The sequence below is a fragment of the Morus notabilis genome, unplaced genomic scaffold (genome assembly GCF_000414095.1).
Source record: "Morus notabilis unplaced genomic scaffold, ASM41409v2 Scaffold1728, whole genome shotgun sequence".
Taxonomy (NCBI): Eukaryota; Viridiplantae; Streptophyta; class Magnoliopsida; order Rosales; family Moraceae; genus Morus; species Morus notabilis.
Genome location: NW_010367757.1, coordinates 49075 through 69243, shown reverse-complemented (window position 1 = coordinate 69243; position 20169 = coordinate 49075). Strand labels below are relative to the sequence as shown.

General features: G+C 37.0%; 3 protein-coding genes across 4 annotated transcripts; 1 reads left to right on the top strand and 2 right to left on the bottom strand.

The window, feature by feature from the left end:
- Positions 1-1053: 1053 nt before the first annotated feature.
- On the bottom strand, positions 1054-3213 carry LOC21387198 (mitochondrial outer membrane protein porin 2). 2 transcript variants are annotated; one of them, XM_024175592.1, is made up of 4 exons: positions 2923-3213; positions 2509-2622; positions 2114-2340; positions 1054-1636 (listed from the first exon to the last, which is right to left on the bottom strand). In XM_024175592.1, exons 1-4 carry the CDS (start codon positions 2932-2934, stop codon positions 1294-1296), a joined length of 696 nt encoding a protein of 231 aa, XP_024031360.1. In that variant the 5' UTR covers positions 2935-3213; the 3' UTR covers positions 1054-1293. The 2 variants fall into 2 exon arrangements, with proteins under 2 accessions (XP_024031360.1, XP_024031362.1); XM_024175594.1 differs by having other exon boundaries at positions 2526-2622.
- Positions 3214-13978: 10765 nt separating this feature from the next.
- On the top strand, positions 13979-16786 carry LOC21387197 (serine/arginine repetitive matrix protein 1). The gene is made up of 4 exons (XM_010113379.2): positions 13979-14173; positions 14715-14991; positions 15734-15794; positions 15952-16786. Exons 1-4 carry the CDS (start codon positions 14103-14105, stop codon positions 16536-16538), a joined length of 996 nt encoding a protein of 331 aa, XP_010111681.1. The 5' UTR covers positions 13979-14102; the 3' UTR covers positions 16539-16786.
- Positions 16787-17421: 635 nt separating this feature from the next.
- LOC21387196 (dual-specificity RNA methyltransferase RlmN 1) lies at positions 17422-20169 on the bottom strand. Its single transcript, XM_010113378.2, has 7 exons — positions 19794-20169; positions 19590-19700; positions 19353-19487; positions 18597-18701; positions 18309-18478; positions 18091-18190; positions 17422-17896 (listed from the first exon to the last, which is right to left on the bottom strand). Exons 1-7 carry the CDS (start codon positions 20046-20048, stop codon positions 17654-17656), a joined length of 1119 nt encoding a protein of 372 aa, XP_010111680.1. The 5' UTR covers positions 20049-20169; the 3' UTR covers positions 17422-17653.

Below are 20169 nucleotides of genomic sequence, written 5' to 3'. Positions count from 1 at the left end.
ATGTTGTCTTCAACGAATTCTGAAAACCTTTCACAAGGAATGATTGAGAACTGAGTTTTCTTTCTTCTTTCTCGACTTAATGAAGCAATTCTATTTTAAGTTGTAATAGTGCTCGTACTGCCTTTAAATCCCTATTTTTAAATAGCAGGTAATTAGTTAATAAGGGTGTTATGTCAGAGTGCTATATCAGCAACTAATGGATTTGTTCTTGGCCAATCAGAAAAGGCTGTTGTTGGAGTTAGTTAGGATCTGATGTGTGTTAGGGGCAATTGAGTAAATGCCATAGTTTTATGACGGCTTGTCATGGAACATCCATAAAAGGTCCTCGTTTTTCACCTACCAAACAAGCTCTGATGACACTTAACAACGAATTTAGACCTGCTTTCTTTCTTCTTGACATCTCCAGACAATGCTAAATTAATGTGTCGAGGTCAAATTTTTTAATTTGTTAATTTTTTTAGAAAATCACTCTCTAATACAATGTTAATTTTTCGTATTGAACATGGCACCAAACATTTGGTTATACCATTTCCAAAGAAAATGTCACTGCTATATTTGCCACACAATAAGTATTTGATGTGTTGTTTCCATAGTAAACCGTGTTTCAATGTATTTCAAATGTTATATATATATTGGTTATCATAAATTTTAAGCTTTAAAACTTGTAAAAGTAAACTCTTTTCTATTCTTAAAAAAATCTGGACACTAAGCTATCTAAATTCAGTTGTGTGAGTTGGTCACTTGGTATCTTGCTCTAAAACATAATGGTGTCACTTAATAAAGCACTTGTAGATGGTAATTAAGGTGTCGTTTGATAAGATCTAGAACATAGCTATCTACATTTAAAATAAAGGGGTCTGTCATCATGTGTAATTTTAATAGATCATATACTTGTGGTCAAAGTTTCTAGAGAAGAACATAATAATCTGCTTGAACTGTTGAGACATACAGAAGTTAAAATGATTGAAAATGAACCAGCAAAAGTTAGTTTCCTTATGAAACTACTGAATACAGAAATAATTGTTCAAGAGGATTCCTCTTTGCCTCTTGGGTGGATGATAAATGAAATATTCACTTATACTCGGACTTTGGAAACACACCATACTTGTGAAATGAATATGTTCGAAGTATTAAGACATGCCGGAGCAAGAAAACATTGATAAAAGAGCAGAAAAGTTAGTTTTCTCATGAAACTAAAAAGAAAATTATAATACTACTATAGAAATAGTTCAAGAGGATCCATCTTTGCCTCTTTGCGTCTGAGACTTGAATTTAGAACAAGACCACGGAATGTCAATTTTTAGGCTTTAGAACAAGAGCCAAACCAAATCTAGGTCCCGAGGCCTCTCCGACGTCATATTCACTAGAGATTGATAAACGTGCATTATCATGGATATCATGACGCAGGAGAGCCTTAAGTATCCCGCGGTTATCAAATCTGGCCTTCACAGCCGTCCGATCATCCTCGCCTACCCATGATCCGCCAATTGTTGATCTCCCTCGTCCTGTTCTGAGATTTAGAGTCATCTTTACTCCTGCAGAAATCTTCTTGGCTTCGTCCATATAATGAACATATGATGCCTCAAGCCAGTGACCCTTGTTGTAGCCAATTTGGCCTTTCTTGGTACAACATAACCTGAGGAAAAAAAAATAAAAATAAAAAACAGGTGTTCTAAGAGCTTCAGGTATATCAAGGAACATAAGTAGGAAGAGAATAGGGAGAGTATTTGTGAGAACTTTCTTTTTTTACTTAAATAAATTTTTTTTTGTTTATCCAGTAAAAGAAAAAAAAAAAAAAAAGAGTTCCCTTTCCTCCAATTTATGTGTTTACTTAAATAATAATGCAATTCTTATTCTCAATAGGCAGCACACTCTTAAAACACGTGCTTGATTTTTCAGGGAAAAAAAAAATCAGATGCTTGATACCCTTCCCCGTTTACCTTTCTTTTCTTTCCAAAGCTTTTTATCTTTTATAGTAAAATCTATAATGAATTAGTAAACGCATTCTTAATATAGTAGTCTAAACCATGGTTAATTGAATATTATATATAGAGAAATTTCTGAAATCTAAAATAATATTTTCAAACTATATAACATTATATATATTATATACCTCAAAGTTATAGAGGCATCGCAAGCGGACTTTGTAACTTGAATGCCTGCATCCCACACTGTGAAATGTCCTCCTGAGATGAATGGGAGTCCCAACATTCCCTGCATGCCAAATGCAATGCCTGGAGTGCCAATGCTTGCTGACATACTATATTTGCGGCAGATTTTGGGCATATCAGCGAAGAAGGTCACCGCAGCGTTTCGATGGGGGAGACACCAAAGTTTGAGCTGAAAAATACGGAGGAGCAAGTCAATTTGAATTGAAGACTACGTAAAATGTGAAATAAAACATATGGTTATAACAAGTGTGCAAAAAATGCATCACAACACAGTTAGTCTTTCCTTGACAAACGACAACCAAAAAAGAAAAATGAAAGATAGAACTGAGGATGGTACATTGGTAACAAAGGTACCAGAATCTTGGTACTCAGGGTAGTATAATGAGATTTCAGGCCTTGCCGATGGCGGAGGAGACTCTCTAGCTTTAGCGACCCGTACTGAAATTTCTGACTGTATAGTGATATTTCAAACAGGCAGCGTTAAGATTTTTTTAATTATAATTGTAATTATTTTTATTTTTTGTGAAATGTAATTTGAGATGTACCATGCAGTTTGAGTTTCAGCCACTAGATGATGCGAAGAAAGGATTTCAACCGGTGACGAAAATGACGTTCTCAGCTAAATTTTGATGGCTCAAAATCCTTTCTTTTCATCATCAAACGGTTAAAATTGAGCTGTGTGGTAACTTGGGATGTTCTGCAGCTTCTTCCAAAAACTTTAGATTGTAAAGAAAGAAGATCAAGTACTTACATCATCAAACATATGATCAACATCTTTTAATCTTGTTGAACGAAAATGAGCAGCAATACTCTTGTCCTTCTCATCGTACACTGCCCTGATAGCTGAAGCCGATCCACTTCGATTCTCAAACAAAGATGACTCAATGGTCTAGATTGAAAAAAATGTGAAACATATTGCATTAGAATGAAATATTGTCGTACCAATGAGTAACCAAAAAGAAAGTATAACTTTTTTTTTCCCCTTATGTTTGGAAAGAATTGTATGAGCCAGTTTTGGGGTCTGTAATGTGTATATCCTCTACATACAATATAATATGACCAACAACTTGTAATAATTGGTTGTCACTGTTCTTATTTTTGCACTTTTTACAAAAAGGAAAGAAGAAGAAAAAAAAAAAAAGACAACGACATACCAAGCCATCAGTAGAACAAGTTGAGACCTTGATCAGCTTCCTGTTTTGGCGGAGGTAGCCCTTTCTAAGCAAGTCTTCAACAAAATGGAAATTAGTGAAATTAGCGTAAAGAAGAATATTCAACTTTCAAACTTGAGAAAATTAAAAAAAATAACGCAATGAAGAAACTTATCACAAAAACTGAAATCTGAAAGAAAAATAGAAGGGCGTAAACTTAAAGCCGTATTATTAAAGTCATGTTACCAATCCCTTTTAAGGCCTAGTTTTGGAGGACAGAAAGAAAATCATATGCAATTCGTATTATACGAAAAAGGTCAATCTTATGCAATTCGTATTATATTCGAGAGAGAGAGAGAGAGAGAGAGAGAGAGAGAGGGAAAATATACCTCTAGCTTCCTGACCAAATTCTTGGAAAAATAAAGGTCTTGTTCTTGGAGTTTTCTTCTTCTCCATAGCTTTCTGAAGCGCCTGAGAATATCACAAAGGAAGACGACTTGAATTGTTGCTAGTGGAAAGTACTTTGATCGTTGTCTTCAACGAATTCTGGAAAACTTTGACAAGAAGGAATGATTGAGAACTGAGAGTTTTCTTTCTTCTTTCTCGACTTGATGAAGAAATGCTTTATCTGAAGTTGTAATAGTACTCGTACTGCCTTTAAATAGCAGGTAGTTAATGAGCCTGTTTTCCAGAGTGCATGGCAGCAACTATCTTGGTCAATCAGAAAATTCTGTTGTAAGATTTTTTTTTTTTCTTGGGTAGAAATTCTGTTGTAAGAGTTAGTTAGGATCTGATGTGGACTAGGGGCAACTGAGTAAATGACATTTAGTTTGAGTGATTTGTGGAATAATTCTTGATCCTGATTTGTAAATAAGAGAGATTTTCTGAGTAATTTCCTTTGTACACCTATATTAACCGTCAAATTTATATATCTTATACTAGGTACAAATATAGAAGGAAACTATAATATATTCCAAAATTTGACATTGGTTGCTAGCTGATTGACTAATTGTTAGAATTAACCCAGTCATTAGTCATGTGAGAGTTGACGTGGAGGACAGTTGTGAACAAGTGGTAACAGCACATGGATTATAAAAGAACAATAGTCTGTTAGTGGTATGTGAGTGTGTCATTATAACAAGCGGTGAAATAAGCCTATATAAGGGATAATACTCAAGTGAAAGCTATAGCAATGAGAGTCTTTGTAATTGTTTGTTATGAAAATTCGATCAAACACCCGAAAAACAGAAGACACGAAGAACTTTATTGAAAACAAACAAAGGCTTGTGTGTAAAGTCATTCTTGATCAATAAAGTTCTTCTTGTCTTCTGTTTTTCTGGTGTTTGATCGAATTTTCACAACAAACTGGTATCAGAGCCTTGGTTCTTGATAACCATGGGTTCCGCCAAATTCGATATGGAGAAATTCACTAGAAGGAATGATTTCGGCTTGTGGAGGCTCAAGATGAGGGCACTTCTGGTGCAACAGGGGCTTGAAGATGCGTTGGGAGGTGAGAAAAATCTGCCCAGCACTCTTACAGACAAGGAGAAGAGTGATTTGATGAGCAAAGCTCATAGCGCAATTATCCTGTGTTTGGGTGATCGAGTCCTAAGAGAAGTTTCAAAAGAAAAATCTGCTGTAGTGATTTGGACGAAATTGGGGAACCTCTACATGATGAAATCTTTAGCCAATCGTCTAATTTTGAAGCAAAGGCTGTATATTTTCTCAATGTCCCCTGGGAAATCAATGGCAGACCACTTGAATGATTTTAACAAAATCATTCTTGATCTGGAAAACATTGATGTAAAACTTGAAGATGAAGATCAAGCTGTTATTCTCTTAAGTTCTTTACCGAGTTCTTATGAGAATTTCGTGGATACGATGATGTTTGGTCGTGAAACGCTCTCTTTGGAAGAAGTACAGGCTGCTTTGAATTCAAAGGAGCTGCAGAAGAAGGCCGAAGCTAAACAAGAATCAGGGGAAGGATTGATGGTTCGAGGCAGGACATACAAAAGAGAAGAAAAGTTGAAGGGTCGATCAAGATCAAAATCAAAGACACCAAGAAAGTGTTTCTTATGTCACAAAGAAGGTTATCTCAAAAGAAATTGCCCTGAAAGAAAAAAGAAACAACATAAGCCAAGTGAAGTTGAAGCAGATGATGGAGATGCCGCTATAGCCACTGAAGGATATGAAAGTGCAGAAATCCTTGCAGTCACCGAAGGAGATTCTGGAAAAGAATGGGTATTGGATTTAGGCTGCTCGTTTCACATCACTCCCAACAAAGGCTGGTTTGAGACTTTCACAGAAAAGGGATATGGAACAGTCTTATTGGGCAATGACAAGTCTTGCAAAGTTTGTGGGATTGGAACAATCAGGCTAAAGCTTCATGATGGCGTGGAAAGAATCTTGCAAGAAGTCAGGTATGTGCCTGAGCTTAAACGAAATCTAATTTCTTTAGGCTTACTGGAACAAGGTGGTTTCACATTTAAAGCAAATGATGGTGTTCTGAAAATCACGAAGGGTTCTTTAGTGGTCATGAAGGGAATTAGGAAAGCTTGTTTGTACACATTGGCAGGAAGCACTGGTGTGGGTTCAGTTTCTATGGTTGAGGATAATGATAATTTAAAGGAAAGATTGTAGCACAGGAGGTTAGGCCGTGTAAGTGAAAGGGGTATGATGGAGTTGCACAAACAAGGGCTTTTATGTGGAGATAAAATTGAGAAACTCAATTTCTGTGAACATTGTGTTTATGGCAAGGCTTGTAGAATCAAGTTCACTTTAGCAACACATAGAACCAAGAACACACTAGACTACATTCATTCAGATTTATGGGGGGCCTCCAGAGTTGTGTCAAATGGTGGAGCTAGATACTTTCTCTTTATTGTGGATGATTATTTCAGGAAGATCTGGGTGTACTTGTTAAAAACGAAGGATGAGGCTTTTGTTAAATTCAAGGAATGGAAGAATCTCATTGAAAACCAAACCGGGAAGAAAATTAAGCATTTGAGAACTGATAATGGGTTTGAGTATTTTTCAGAAGCCTTTAAGAAGCTGTGCAGAGATGAGGGAATTGCAAGACACAAGACAGTTAGAGGAACACCTCAGCAGAATGGCCTAGCAGAAAGATTTAACAGGACCATCATGGAAAGAGTTATAGCTATGCTCTCTGAAGCAGGATTATCCAAATGTTCCTGGGCATAAGCAGTGATGACAGCCACCTATTTAATCAATAGGTGTCCATCTACAGCACTTGGGTTCAAGACACCAGAAGAGATTTGGTCTGGAAAGCCAGCTGACTACAGCAACCTAAGGGTTTTTGGGTGTACTGCTTATGCACACATAAGGTAGGATAAGTTGGAGCCAAGAGCCCTTAAATGTATTTTTTGGGGTATCCATAAGGTGTTAAAGGGCTACAGGCTATGGTGTTTAGAACCAGGCTTCAGGAAGAGCATCATTAGCAGAGATGTTATTTTCAATGAAACAGAAATGGGAATGATGAAACAGAAACAACATGCTGAAACTGTAAAGGAGTCAGAAACAGGTAGTTTAGAAATTGAGGTGGAGTCATCCCATCAACCAGTTACTGCATATCAGACAGAAGAGCATCGAGAAGTTTCTGATGTGGATTCCTATAGGCTGGCAAGAGACAGATCAAGAAGGACAGTGAGACCTCCCCAAAGATATGGACATGCTGATTTGATCTCATATGCTTTGAATACTGCAAACGAGATTGAAGATCAGGAACCATGGTCTTACAAGGAAGCAATGAAGAGCAAAGACAAGGAATTATGGCTTGAGGCCATGAAAGAGGAAATCAGATCCTTAGAGAAAAATCGCACTTGGGTTTTGGTGGACAAACCAAAGAACTAAAAAGTGGTGGGATGCAAATGGGTGTATAAGAGAAAAGATGGAATTCCAAGAGTAGAGCCCCCTAGATTCAAGGCCAGATTGGTGGCAAAGGGGTTCACACAACAAGAGGGGATGGATTACAATGAAGTATTTTCTCCAGTAGTGAACCCACTTCAATTAGAGTTCTATTGGCCCTGACAGCTCAATTTGACATGAACTTGGAGCAGTTGGATGTAAAAACAGCTTTCTTGCATGGGGAGTTAGAAGAGAAGATATTTATGCAACAACCAGAAGGTTTTGTTGAGAATAGAGATGCTGGAAAGGTGTGTTTGTTGAAAAAGTCATTGTATGGGTTGAAGCAATCACCAAGGCAATGGTACAAGAGATTTGATGACTTTATGATCAAATCTGGTTTCAACAGAAGCTCTTATGACAGTTGTGTTTACTATAAAGTTCTGCCTGGAAACAACTTTATATGCCTACTCCTTTATGTTGATGATATGCTTATTGCATGTAAGAACAACAAGGAGATCAATCGAGTTAAAGCTCAGTTGATGAAAGAAATTGAAATGAAGGATTTGGGTCATGCAAAGAAGATCTTAGGCATGGATATAGTCAGAAATAAAGAGAAAGGGAATGTGTTTCTCTCTCAAAGGGGTTACTTGCATAAAGTACTAAAAAGGTTTAAAATGCTAGAAGCTAAGCCAGTTTTAACACCACTAGCTCAGCATTTTAAACTTTCAGTTAGTCAAGCACCAGGAAGTGAAGAAGAAAGAGCCTATATGGAGACGGTTCCATATGCTAATGTGGTGGGAAGTATTATGTATGCAATGGTCTGTTCCAGACCAGATTTAGCCAACTCAGTTAGTGTGGTAAGTCGCTTTATGGCAAATCCAAGGAAGCTTCATTGGCAGGCATTGAAATGGATTTTGAGATACATAAAGGGAACTTTGAACTTGGGACTTGAATACAGGCAAATTCAGGATGCTTCAAAGGTGGTTACTGGTTATGTTGATTCAGATTTTGCTGGGAATGTGGATACCAGAGAGTCAATATCTAGTTTAATTTTCACAGTCTTTGGTGGTACAGTCAGTTGGAGGTCAAGTCTGCAGTCAGTAGTGGCTCTATCTACCACAGAAGCAGAGTTCATTGCTGCCAAAGAGGCAGTAAAGGAAGCTATATGGCTTCAAGGGCTCATAAATGAGTTGGGACTGAAGCAAGAAGTAGTGACAGTCTACTGTGACAATCAAATCACCATTCATCTGACAAGGAATCAAGTGTTTCACAACAGGTCAAAACATATTGATGTGAAGTTGCACTTCATATGAGATGTTGTTGCAGGGGGAGCTGTGAAGGTCGAAGAGAATCTAGCGGATATGCTTACTAAGTCACTTCCAGACAGTAAGTTTCAACACTGTCTGGATATAGTTCAAGTTGTAAGCAGGCAAGTCTTATAAGACTTGGAGGAGGACAAGAAGCTATGACAAATACTGAGTTAAGGTGGAGATTTGTTGGAATTAACCCAGTCATTAGTCATGTGAGAGCTGACGTGGAGGACAGCTGTGAACAAGTAGTAACAACACTTGGATTACAAAGGAACAATAGTCTGTTAGTGGTATGTGAGTGTGTCATTATAAGAGGCGGTGAAATAAGCCTATATAAGGGATAATACTCAAGTGAAAACTATAGCAATGAGAGTCTTTGTAATTGTCGGTGTGTAAATTTGTGATAGAGAACAAAAGAGTCTTTTTTGGTGGGTTCTAGTGAGTCTTTGGGTTCTGGAAAAGAAACAAAGGCTTGTGTGTAAAGTCATTCTTGATTAATAAAGTTCTTCTGGTTTTCTGGTGTTTGATCGAATTTTCACAACACTAATGTGTCGACGTTTATCACTTATTGATCACAATATAGCCATTTTTTAGTTTTCAAAAATTTTAAATTTTCTTTTACAAATTCGAAAGCACCAAAATGAATATAGCATTTAAACTAACATAATGTATTGGAGTGCCAAGTAGAACAATGTGTTATTTTTAAAGTTTTTGTGTGTACTATTTGATATTCATATTGACATTTTACATTAAAAATGGTTTAATATATTACAACTTCCTTGTGTGTGGTTGGTTCACTGATTTTCAAACAAAGACAAAATGAAAATAAATAAAATAAAGTTAAAAAGAAAGACTGAATACTTGTGGATGGATGTTAATTACAAGGTTGTACAGAAAAAATAAAAGAATGTAACTTGAACTTTTGGAGAAACAGAAACATTGATTAAATAAAAGAAAACTACTGTAGTAATATTTCAAAAGAATATCTCTTGGGAGAATGGAAAATGAAGAATTATGTCCTCAGTGTGAGCATAGAAAGCCAAAAATGAATCGGGTCATCTCCGCCGCCATCGAAATCTTCTTCAAATCTCCAAGATAATGAACATATGATGCTCTTAGCCACTCACCTTTGTTGTGGGAGATTAAGCTTTATTCGGTATGTCTGGCCTGAAAAAGGAAAAATAAAACAAAATAACTTTTAGAAGGTTATGATGCTAGTAAGGCAAGAAAAGTATTGATATATTGACTTTAGTAGTGATACTTCCACAACTACTTCTAATGTTGGGAATCTACAGTTCAAGTCTCCGATCCCGAATTCAATATCTTCAAAAAGGAAAGAAAGTTCAAACTCTACAGTTATGGAAGCATCCCAAGAGGGCTTTGTAACTTGAATAACAGCATCCCACAGGACCCACACTGTAAAACAGCCTCTTGGAGCAGTGACGGAGTCAAAATTTATTAGTAGAAAGATAAATTTTTTTTTTTATTAAAATTATACTAACATGTATATATATATATGTAAGTTTTTATTTAAAATGTAGAGAACTATTCATTTAAGGGAGACCAAGTTAAATTTATACACATACCTACTATATTAAAATTAAAACCACAATATTAAAAATAAAGGAGAAAAAAATCTAGAGGGGGCCATGGCCCCCCCCTCCAACCCCCGCTTCCTCCGCGTCATTGTTGGAGTGATTCCCAACGTTCCCTGCATGCCAAATGTAAAGCATGGCGTGCCAATGCTCGCCAAAAATTTAATTTCCGGGCTTTCATTCAGATCGGTTCGCATGGCTAAGACAACATTTCGATGGGGTGGACACCGAATCTTGAAATGGAATGTGGATAAGCAAGTTATTTTCAAATGATCAAAAGCCATTATATTGTTAAAAAAAGCATGGCAATGACTAGGATGCACAATGAGGACAAAAAAGACGCATCTTTCACTTGTGAAAAATACATCAAATTAGGTGATGTTTGGTAGAGGGATTCGTTCCCTGATTCGAATCATGATTCGTGGTTCGCTACAGTATTTTCTCTCACAAAAAATACGCGTAAATTGAAAATAGTTATAATCACATGGTTCTAATCCATGAACCAAACGGACTCTTAGTATTTTAATGACCAGAGAGAGAACTGTGGTCAGGGTAGCAAGGTCTGCTGAAATCTGTAATCACAATGGGTGCGTTAGGAATTCGTTCTAAAATAATTTTATTTTTTGTATGAAAATGGAAATTGTTACACCATGGCCGAGGGATCGACCGTGCTCTCGACACTAGGCGCCGAGGAATCCCCGTCCCGGCTCGGCCGCGGGCATAAAAGGAGTGGAAGTAGCTAAGGCGCCCTCTACGCCGAGAGATAGGACGTGAAGGAAGGCGCGGAGGATAGATGCTCGACCTCCAATAGCCACGGCGTCGAGAGATACTGCCGAGCCAAGCCCATCAACGGTCTTGTCAACTCGGGAAAAGAAGCATCAATCCAACGGTTACTGCAGGAGTCAGTGGATCGTGCAGCAGATGAGAGGGATCAGCCGCATTTCCTGAGTTTTTCATCATTAAAACCCACCTACCCTCCCGACTATCGAGGATGGGAGATGGCTTCCTCATTGGGAACAGAGAAGGCTTAGTCATTAGTAATTGCCTATAAATAGTGTAAAAATGACCCAGAAAAGGGTTAGACACCATTTTTCATGATCAGAGGGGAGAGAATTTGTAACCGACTGAAATATTAGTGCATGCACAAGTGGATTAGGCAAAGAGTTATTGCCGAACCACTATAAAACTCTTGTCTCCCGTGTGTTATTTTTGTGCATTAATCCTTAATTAGACCGTAAGTGCAAACGCGTGTCGTTCCTGGAGAGTTAATCACGAGTTGGCGGAAAAACACCGTCAACAGAAATAAAAATATTTTTAATCTCAGACATAAATCATTTTAAAAAATGTGTTTGGTAGTTTTATCAAAAGATTATTTTCAGTATAAAAAAACTCATTAATATCTCTATTTCTCTGTTCGAGAGAGGAGAAAGCGAAAATAAAAAATAAAAAACGACTAAAAGTCGTTTTTCATTTTTCTCTCATTTTATACTAAACTAAAAAATTATTTTTATTTCTGTTTTTACCTTTAATTAATTGTGTCAAAAGACGTTTTGAAATCGTTTTTATTTTTTTCTCAAAAAATGTGAAAAACAAAAATAAGAAAAATTTTAAACACGGCAAATATTTCACGTGGAAATTAGAGCCAGAAAAAACGCAACATAAGTAAACCAAGATTAGCATAGTAAACCAAAGATTAATTAGCAGAAGTACTTACAAAATCAATCAATAACCCCTGTAAATTATGTGCCTATGTCGTCTAGCGTCGAATTGAACAGCAATGCTCGTTCCCTTGTATTTGTGCTGTGCTCTCACATATGCAGCTGGTCTTTTCCCAGGAAATTCAAATCTTTTTCTTGGCTCTTGAGTGAGAGATGATTTAAGGGTCTGGAAATAATGTGAAAAAATTATATGTTATGTTTCACTCGAGTGAGTGAATAATAAGTGTCACGCCAAATAAGTAATTAATACTAGTACAATATGGCTGTATAAATTGTTCTGATTTTGCACTATACGAAAAAAAAATTGACCATAATATATACGAATTATTTTTATAAATACCTCCGACTTATGTACTATGTTTTAAAATGTGTCATGATTTATCAAAACAGTTCAAAATACCCTTATATATAAAAAAAAAAAAAAATGCAAAATGCCCCCTCCATTCAAGTCTATCTATAATCTTAAGACGGAACTATTGACGTGACAGTCATTTTAAAATTAAAACTAAATTAAAATGGCATAAAAAAAGATTAATTATCCAAAAATGTTAATCAAACTCATTATTGAAAAAACACCTCTATACTCGAACTCACTTAAATCAAAACAATCAGATTTTCTTTTTAGCAAAAAAATAAAATAAGATAAAATAAAAATTGCATATTCAAGACCCGTTTAGTTCGCTGATTTATTTTCTTTTTAGCAAAAAAATAAAATAAGATAAAATAAAAATTGCATATTTAAGACCCGTTTAGTTCGCTGATTTGAGTTTTTAATTCGAGTTAAGATGTGACTTTGTGTGAGAGCTTTTTACTGTAGTAAAAAATTAAATATGACTATCTATGAAAGCTTTTTACTGTAACAAAATTCGAATTCTAAACTTAAATAAGTGAAACTCAGGGGCTATTCGGCAACCCCTTTTTTTAGTCAAAAACTCAAAAAAAGCAACTCGAGTTACAACTTTATTTAAGTTCATGTTCTTTTAAGTTCGAACTCAAGTTTGAACTCGAGTTTGAGACTAAAACTCGAGTTCAAGTTTCTCCTTTAACTCGAGTTCAGAAACTCGAACTTAAATTAATGAACAATATTTTTTCTATTCTTAAAAATGCTATAACTTTTTCGTTTTAATTCTGATTGAGATGATTTTTTTTCTATGTATTGACAACGAAAAGACGAATAAAACCTCACCCATATACCCTATTAAAATTTTCTATCAGCATTGAGTTTTTATTAAAATACTATCTAAATACAAATTCAAGTTTTGACTCACTTAAACACAAATTTAAAAAGATTCTTATCTCAAACCATAACTTAAATGTACACAACTAAACACACATTTAAGGGCTTGTTCTTTTGAGTGAAAAACTCAAAAAAAGGCAACTCGAATTACAACTTTATTCGAGTTCATGTTCTTTTAAGTTTAAACTCGAGTTCAAACTCGAGTTTAGGACTAAAACTCGAGTTCAAGTTTCCTCTTCAACTCGAGTTCAGAAACTCAAACTCAAATTAATGAACAATATTTTTTCTATTCTTAAAAATGCTATAACTTTTTCGTTTTAATTCTGATTAAGATGATTTTTTTTCTATGCGTTAACAACGAAAAGACGAATAAAACCCGACCCATATACCCTATTAAAATTTTTCATCAGCATTGAGTTTTTATTAAAATACTATCTAAATACAAATTCAAGTTTTGACTCACTCAAACACAAACTCAAAAAGATTCTTATCTCAAACCATAACTTAAATGTACACAACCAAACACAAACTCAAGTTACAAGTTCAACTCAAATTCAACTCAAGAATTATACTCAAGTTAAACTCCAAAAGAACAAACCCTAAGTTACAACTTCAACTGAAATTATAACTCAAACTCAAATCAAAATTTAAGATTTACACATATATTGCCTCGTTCACTTCGTGAATTCGAGTTTTCAATTCGAGCTGAGATGTGACATTTTCAGAGAGCTTTTCACTGTAGCAGAAAAAGTTAGATGTGACATTTTTTGAGAGTTTTTTACTGTAGAAACTTAAAACTGAAAACTCGAATCGGTAAAATGAACGAGGCAATAACTGCATATTCAAATCAAATTATCCTACGTGGCAAGATCACATAACTTAGCCTAACGGCAAGCGGGCAAGAATTAGGAGATCATATGGTTCTCTTAGAAATATCCCAAAGTTCAAGTCAGCCCTAGTAGTTTGCCCTTTTCCCTCTCTCTCTCTCTCTCTCTCTCTCTCATCCTCTTTCTCTCTCTACTCAACCTGGAGTGGCAGAGTCGCGGTCGTTCACCAATGTCGTCGCGTCGGGAGGGTCGGGATTCTGACTCGAAACGGCACCGTTCTAGGTTCGATAGGGAGCCAAGGTGCGACTTCTCTTTCTTAATCTATTTATTATGTGTAATCGCCTTTGTGTCTGTGTATTAGACTCATTAAAAGACTGGAAATGAGTTTTGAGATATTTATTGACCAAAATGCCTTTTTGATTCCAACTTATTTTCATTAATATTGAAGAACATTGCTTCAATTTGTTCGCTATGTTCCATCGCTGTAGACACACAAACGAGTCAATTTTGTATTTTCCTTGAAATGAAGCTTTTTTCTTTCTTTTTTCTTTTTAATTTAGCAACGAGAGCAAGTCAAATAAACCTTGGAAGATATAAACCACAGCTTTTCAGTTTTTTTTAATGGTAAAACCTACAAATAAATGTGGTTTTTTTTTTTAATTTTTTTTAATTTTTTTTTTAATGTTTTAATAGACAGATTCATGTTTCATCTGCAAATCAAAAACTTAAAGTATTGTTATAGCTAGAATAAGTGTGCCATGTCTTTAACTAGCATTTGACAATTAATGGAGATTTCAAATTTAATATGGTTTGGTTTATATTTGTGTATGGTTGGTCATAGTCCCAAGAGGTCTAGGAGGGATGGAAAACCAGCACCAGAGAGAGTACCCAGCCGTAATAATAGTTTGGATAGTAGGAACCAAACGGACCAAGACCAAAAGCATGGTCGCCGCGCGCAAGATGGTGGGTTGCCGCTTGAAACCCCATTAGCGACTGATTCAAAGCTAGAAAGAGGGGCTCCAAGCAATGAGCCCGACAGAAAATCCAGCGGACGACATGAAGGGACAAAGCATTCTTCTAATCCATCTGAAGCATCCCGATCCCGGTCATATTTTCAGGTGTTGTTTATGTTTTTGTATGATTAGTCTTGTTTAGCTTGCTTGCAAACCGATGAAATGGTATTCGATCTTCATATTACCTTAAGATCTAAGTAGTCTTAAGGTAAAAATGAACTTTTACATTTTTGGCACACGTAAAATGCAGATATTATCATAAGTAATATGAATTTTACAATTAGCTTGTAGGCAGAACTATCTGAATGAGTAATTAATTGCATTTTGTAGGTAATTTGTGTTCATTCAGGAATGGCCAGTTGCTAACACTCGAGCGCGGTGATAGCCTGAAGAAATTTGGAGATTTATAGTTGTACCTTTTGTGTAGTTATTACTTTTATTGGTTGGTTTGTCTAAGCCTTCTCATAATGTGAAACACTTTTGGATAAGAAACTTAGAGGTGGAAACAAACAAATGAGGAAGAAACTATTACACAATAGAAAGTAGCTTTTACATGAGACTCACAATATTAGACAAGTTATGCACGATTCTGTGTGTGCAGTGTGCGTGTAGGTTCTTTATTTGATAAGTGAAACAATGTGAATTTTTTTAACATTGCTATATTATAAGGTTTGAATTAAGCTAAATATGATAAATCCCTCCACTAAAAACCAGTATTCTCGTTTGAACCTTTTTTCTTTTACTTTTTTCCTGGGCTGATGTTCTGGGACTGTTGTTCAGCCCCGTGCCTTAAAGTGCTTCTGTGTATATAACAATCTTAGGCTTGCCTGTCCATGTCTTATAACAGCATGATGAGCGTGGTAATTCCATGCAAGTTGGCCGAAGCTCGGGTAGAGGTGCAACTGGTGGTGAGATTCCTTTCAAAATCATTTTCTTCATTCCTTAGGCTTCAAGTTTTTAATTGCTTTTTTCACTTGTAATCTTCCATGAATGCATATTCCTGTTGGAAAGTCAATTATGTTTCTCTGTTTGATATGTTTTCTTCCCTATCTCTATGGACTTTAGAACGTGGATGGTGGAGGGATTCAAGGGATCAGCATAATGAAATGACTGAAAACAAGACAGCAACTAATGACACGGGGAGGAGAGATGATAGAGCCAAAGATGAAAAGGGCAGCTGGCGCCATGATGCTTTTTTTGAAATGCAGGCTGACGATCCGCCTGTAAGGAAAAGGCCGGCATTTAGAGAGAAGAAGATCAAGGTGAAATCTGAAAATGCTGATGGAGCAGCAACAGAGACTGTAAAACCTGCCCATTCTAACCGTGCCGCTGAAGGAAGTGGAAAGGAGGAAAGAGGCTACAATGCCCACCATTTGGATAGATCTGATAAACCATTTGCAGGAGACAGGGCACCAAACAGAAGGGAGCCACAGAGAGATGCCTTTTCTTCTAGAGAAAGGTATCGTGGTGGTGGCAGTGGTGATAGAAACTATAGGGGAAGAGATAGATTCAGTGGAAGGTCTGGATTCCATTCTAGTGGCACTCATGTCGAGAAATGGAAGCACGATTTATATCACGAGGCAAATAGGAGTCCGACCCCCAAAAATGAAGAGGACCAAATAGCAAAGGTGGAAGCACTTTTGGCTTCATAGTCCGCTATGAAATCGGGTAGAGCTTTCGTTTTGGGTCAGTGTATGAGGTACCTTTTGTTTCATTTGTGGTTTGTGTTGAAACGCGCTCACAAGCATTACCGCTTTCCAGTACAAATACACAATGTCTATTTAATTGCTTTTGTTACAGATCTTGCTTGTTTGGCATGCTGGTTTAATGGATAAAATGTTGTCAAATTGTCAAGAAATGACTGCTTGTTACATCCATAATTTGATTCCAAGACTGTTAATGCGGGAAACTCTTTCTGACTGCTTGTCACTATTAGGTGTTGAGCAGTTCCTTTGTTAATTCGGCAAAAAAGCAGTTCCTTTGTTAACGAGAGGAAAAAAAGAAGGAAATGAGGGAAGAAAGTATTCTAAAGGCACAGCTAAATTGGAAGCAATTACTAGTCAAGGGAGGAAAAGGCAAAAACAATTGAGAAGGAAAAATATTACCGATAAAATGGTTCTTAGTAATACAATCATGACTCGAAATCATGTGATATCAAACCAAATACGATGTTAAAAATCTTAATGCCACAATGCCTTTCAAATCATCCCAGCCATTGTTATCCCACTGCAATAATTCTTGCTAAGAAGAATATTCATGTTGTGGCAGTTCCACCCAGGAACTAATGAGTTACTTGCGCAACACATCCTTCGGTCATTGTCCAAAGACTCTAGGCTAAATATTAGAAGCAACTTTTAATTTAGAGAATTTATTATGAGCCCAAATGATGGTTTCAGTAAGTTCTTGCAAATAACCACACCCCATCCCTCCCTCTCCTGTTTTCCTTAGCTAAGCAATCCATCTCTGTTGCACAAGTAAAATACTTTAAAGTCTCTGGTTATGATCCATTTTGCACGCATGCACAGTTTGTGAAGCTAAGGAAAAATTTTAGTTATATTGAAAATAATATGTTCTCGGAATGCAACTTACACCTAAAATACTTTGGAATATTACAAGTGCACGACCTAGAACTACTAAAACTCATACACAAAAGTTGAAGGGAACTGCAACTTGGAAAAATAACTCAAATTCTAACCAATGTGAAATCTTCATGACTATTTTGACCACAATTTGATGTCAGTACTACCCCTCCAAAATTGAGGATGGACTATCTCACCCGAAGATCTTCTATGTCCACTAGGAGTGGATTCTCGACGGACCTCTTATCGGATTGAGACACCACCAGCTGACCACATGCCCCGCTTATATCTTGACCCATTTGTTTACGGATTGTTGTGCGGATGTTGTAGGTACCTCTTAGAGTTTTCTGGAAGCTGGATGTGTTCTGTTCGCTGCTGGTTCTGAATTGACTCAGTGAACCGATTGGATTGAATGGTATTAAGTTCACAACCTGTTTGACAATAGATATTATAACGCGAAAGGTTAAGAAGAGTAGTCAAATTAACTGACAGAATTGCATATAAATATAAGTTTATACAAGCAGGGTCCAAGCAAAGATGACGATTCAAAGACATAGATGCACCCACACAAAATGCATGATGGAAGTTTTGACCTATGCTTTTGGTTCATGTTTCAAGATCTCACCACTTCAAGTGTCTCTAGCAACTTGCCAAGTTGATGTGCGTGTTGCTCCTCATCATTCACCCCATCAAGCATTATGTACTCGATTAAGATCTTTTGTTGGCTGAAGAATCAGAGACCAAAGTGAGATATTCTAGGAATCTCAAATGACTGCTCAAAAGTATTACTGCAAAGAATTTTAGCATGCGTATTTCTTTAGAAAAAAAAATGGTCCATCAAACCTTTTCCTTTGATATTCTTGCAGTGCATCCATCAGTTTTGCCAAAGGAAATGCCCGAGCCGCAGGCATGATCTGGCAACGAATATCTTGAACTGGTGCGTGCAGTGAAACTGCTAGGTTCAGACCAGGAAGATCACTATGAAGCTTGTTGATAGCATGAACTATGCCAACCTGCGAAGACTCACATCTTATTCATGAATTGGAAGCCCAATACAAAAAAAACCCCAGAAACGAAATATTCCATGGAAAGTACAGAATTAAGACATGAGAATCATTTTGTTAAGCATACCGTTGATACAGTTATTCTTTTTGGTGACAACTGAAATGGTGATCCAGTCATGACATGAACTGCTTCCACTAAAGCAGAATAGTTATTTAATGGTTCCCCCATTCCCTGACCAAAAGATTAAAGAACAAAAACTAAGTGCAGAAACATCAAGTGGAAACCAAAAGATTATAATTGAATGTCTGAATAAAGGCGAATGCTCCAAGAGAGCATTACTCCAAAAACACGTTTTCTCCCCCATCTGATTTCACAAGCCAAGTTGTCCAAATATTTTAGACAAAATTGAGTCATAATAATCATGTTATATTGTACTTTGTTGACCTCAATTTTCATCAACCTCAAGTGGGATTAAGTTTTTAAAGCGAAACCTAATTTAAAAAGATCAGCAACAACAAACATGTAGAATGAAATTCAAAGTAAAAAGCGGACACAAGGATTTTAAGGAATTCACATATTCACTCTTCTCCAATACTTACATTTTTCCTGTTTCAATTCCACGAGGAACAAACATGCAGAATGAAAAACAAAAGCAAAAAAGACACAAAGATTTCGAATAATTCAGCTCAATCAAGGCTACGCCCACCATGATGTTTGATCTTTTTCCATCAGGTTTCTCTTTAAAAACTTGGTTCCCTCGAAGCTGATTAAAATTGACGTCAAAACACTCAATAACTTGACCACCCTTTACCCTCCACAACCACACTACAACAAACATCACAAAATAACTACTCAAAAGAAACAATCATACAGTCCAAATACCATAAAAACGACGTTGCGTATAGGCGCTAAGCGAGACGCATGAACCAACTGCTCGACGATTTCCCCCGACGTCAAATGGCTCTTAAACCCCATGCTCCCAGTGGCACAGAACTTGCAACCCATCTTGCAGCCAACCTGTAAGCAAACAACCATTATAAATCACGAAAACCGCCATTTGAAAGACAAAACAAATACGCATTGCATTACAACCATGAAAATACAACAAACAAACGACACCTGAGATGATATGCACAAGGTCGCTCTGGGACCGCCCGGCCGAGGCTTCCCGGCGTATTTTCCCAACCGAGTGTCGTACCGCATTATCACCGCCTCCACGAGAGCTCCGCTCTGCCGAAACCAAACACGAATTTCTCACACTGGCATTTCATCAAACAGATTGTGTGCGTTTCATTATTAAAAAAAAATGCGAAGCCTTCAAACCTGGAGCTTGATGAGGAGCTTGGTGGTGACGCCGTCGGAGGAGTCGGTAGGGGAGTGGAGAGCGGAGGTGAGAAGCTTGAACTTGGAGCGGAGAAGAAGGTAGGCCGAGGAGGGCAAGGAGGGGACTTGGTCGAATTCGGCGTCGGGGTTGTGAATAAGGTGCTTCCATATCAGTGGGATGAATTTGGTGTTGATGGCGGCGTTTTCGAACTCCGACTGGATCTCGCCGGCGTCGAAGACTGATCGGAACGGCATCGGAAGCTGCGGACTCCAAGTCGAACTATGGAGTATCGAGATGAAGACGGGTTACACAATGTTGGGGGAGAAAAGGATCTCGTTTGCTTGACTTTTGTATTTGTTTAACATTGCCCTTTTT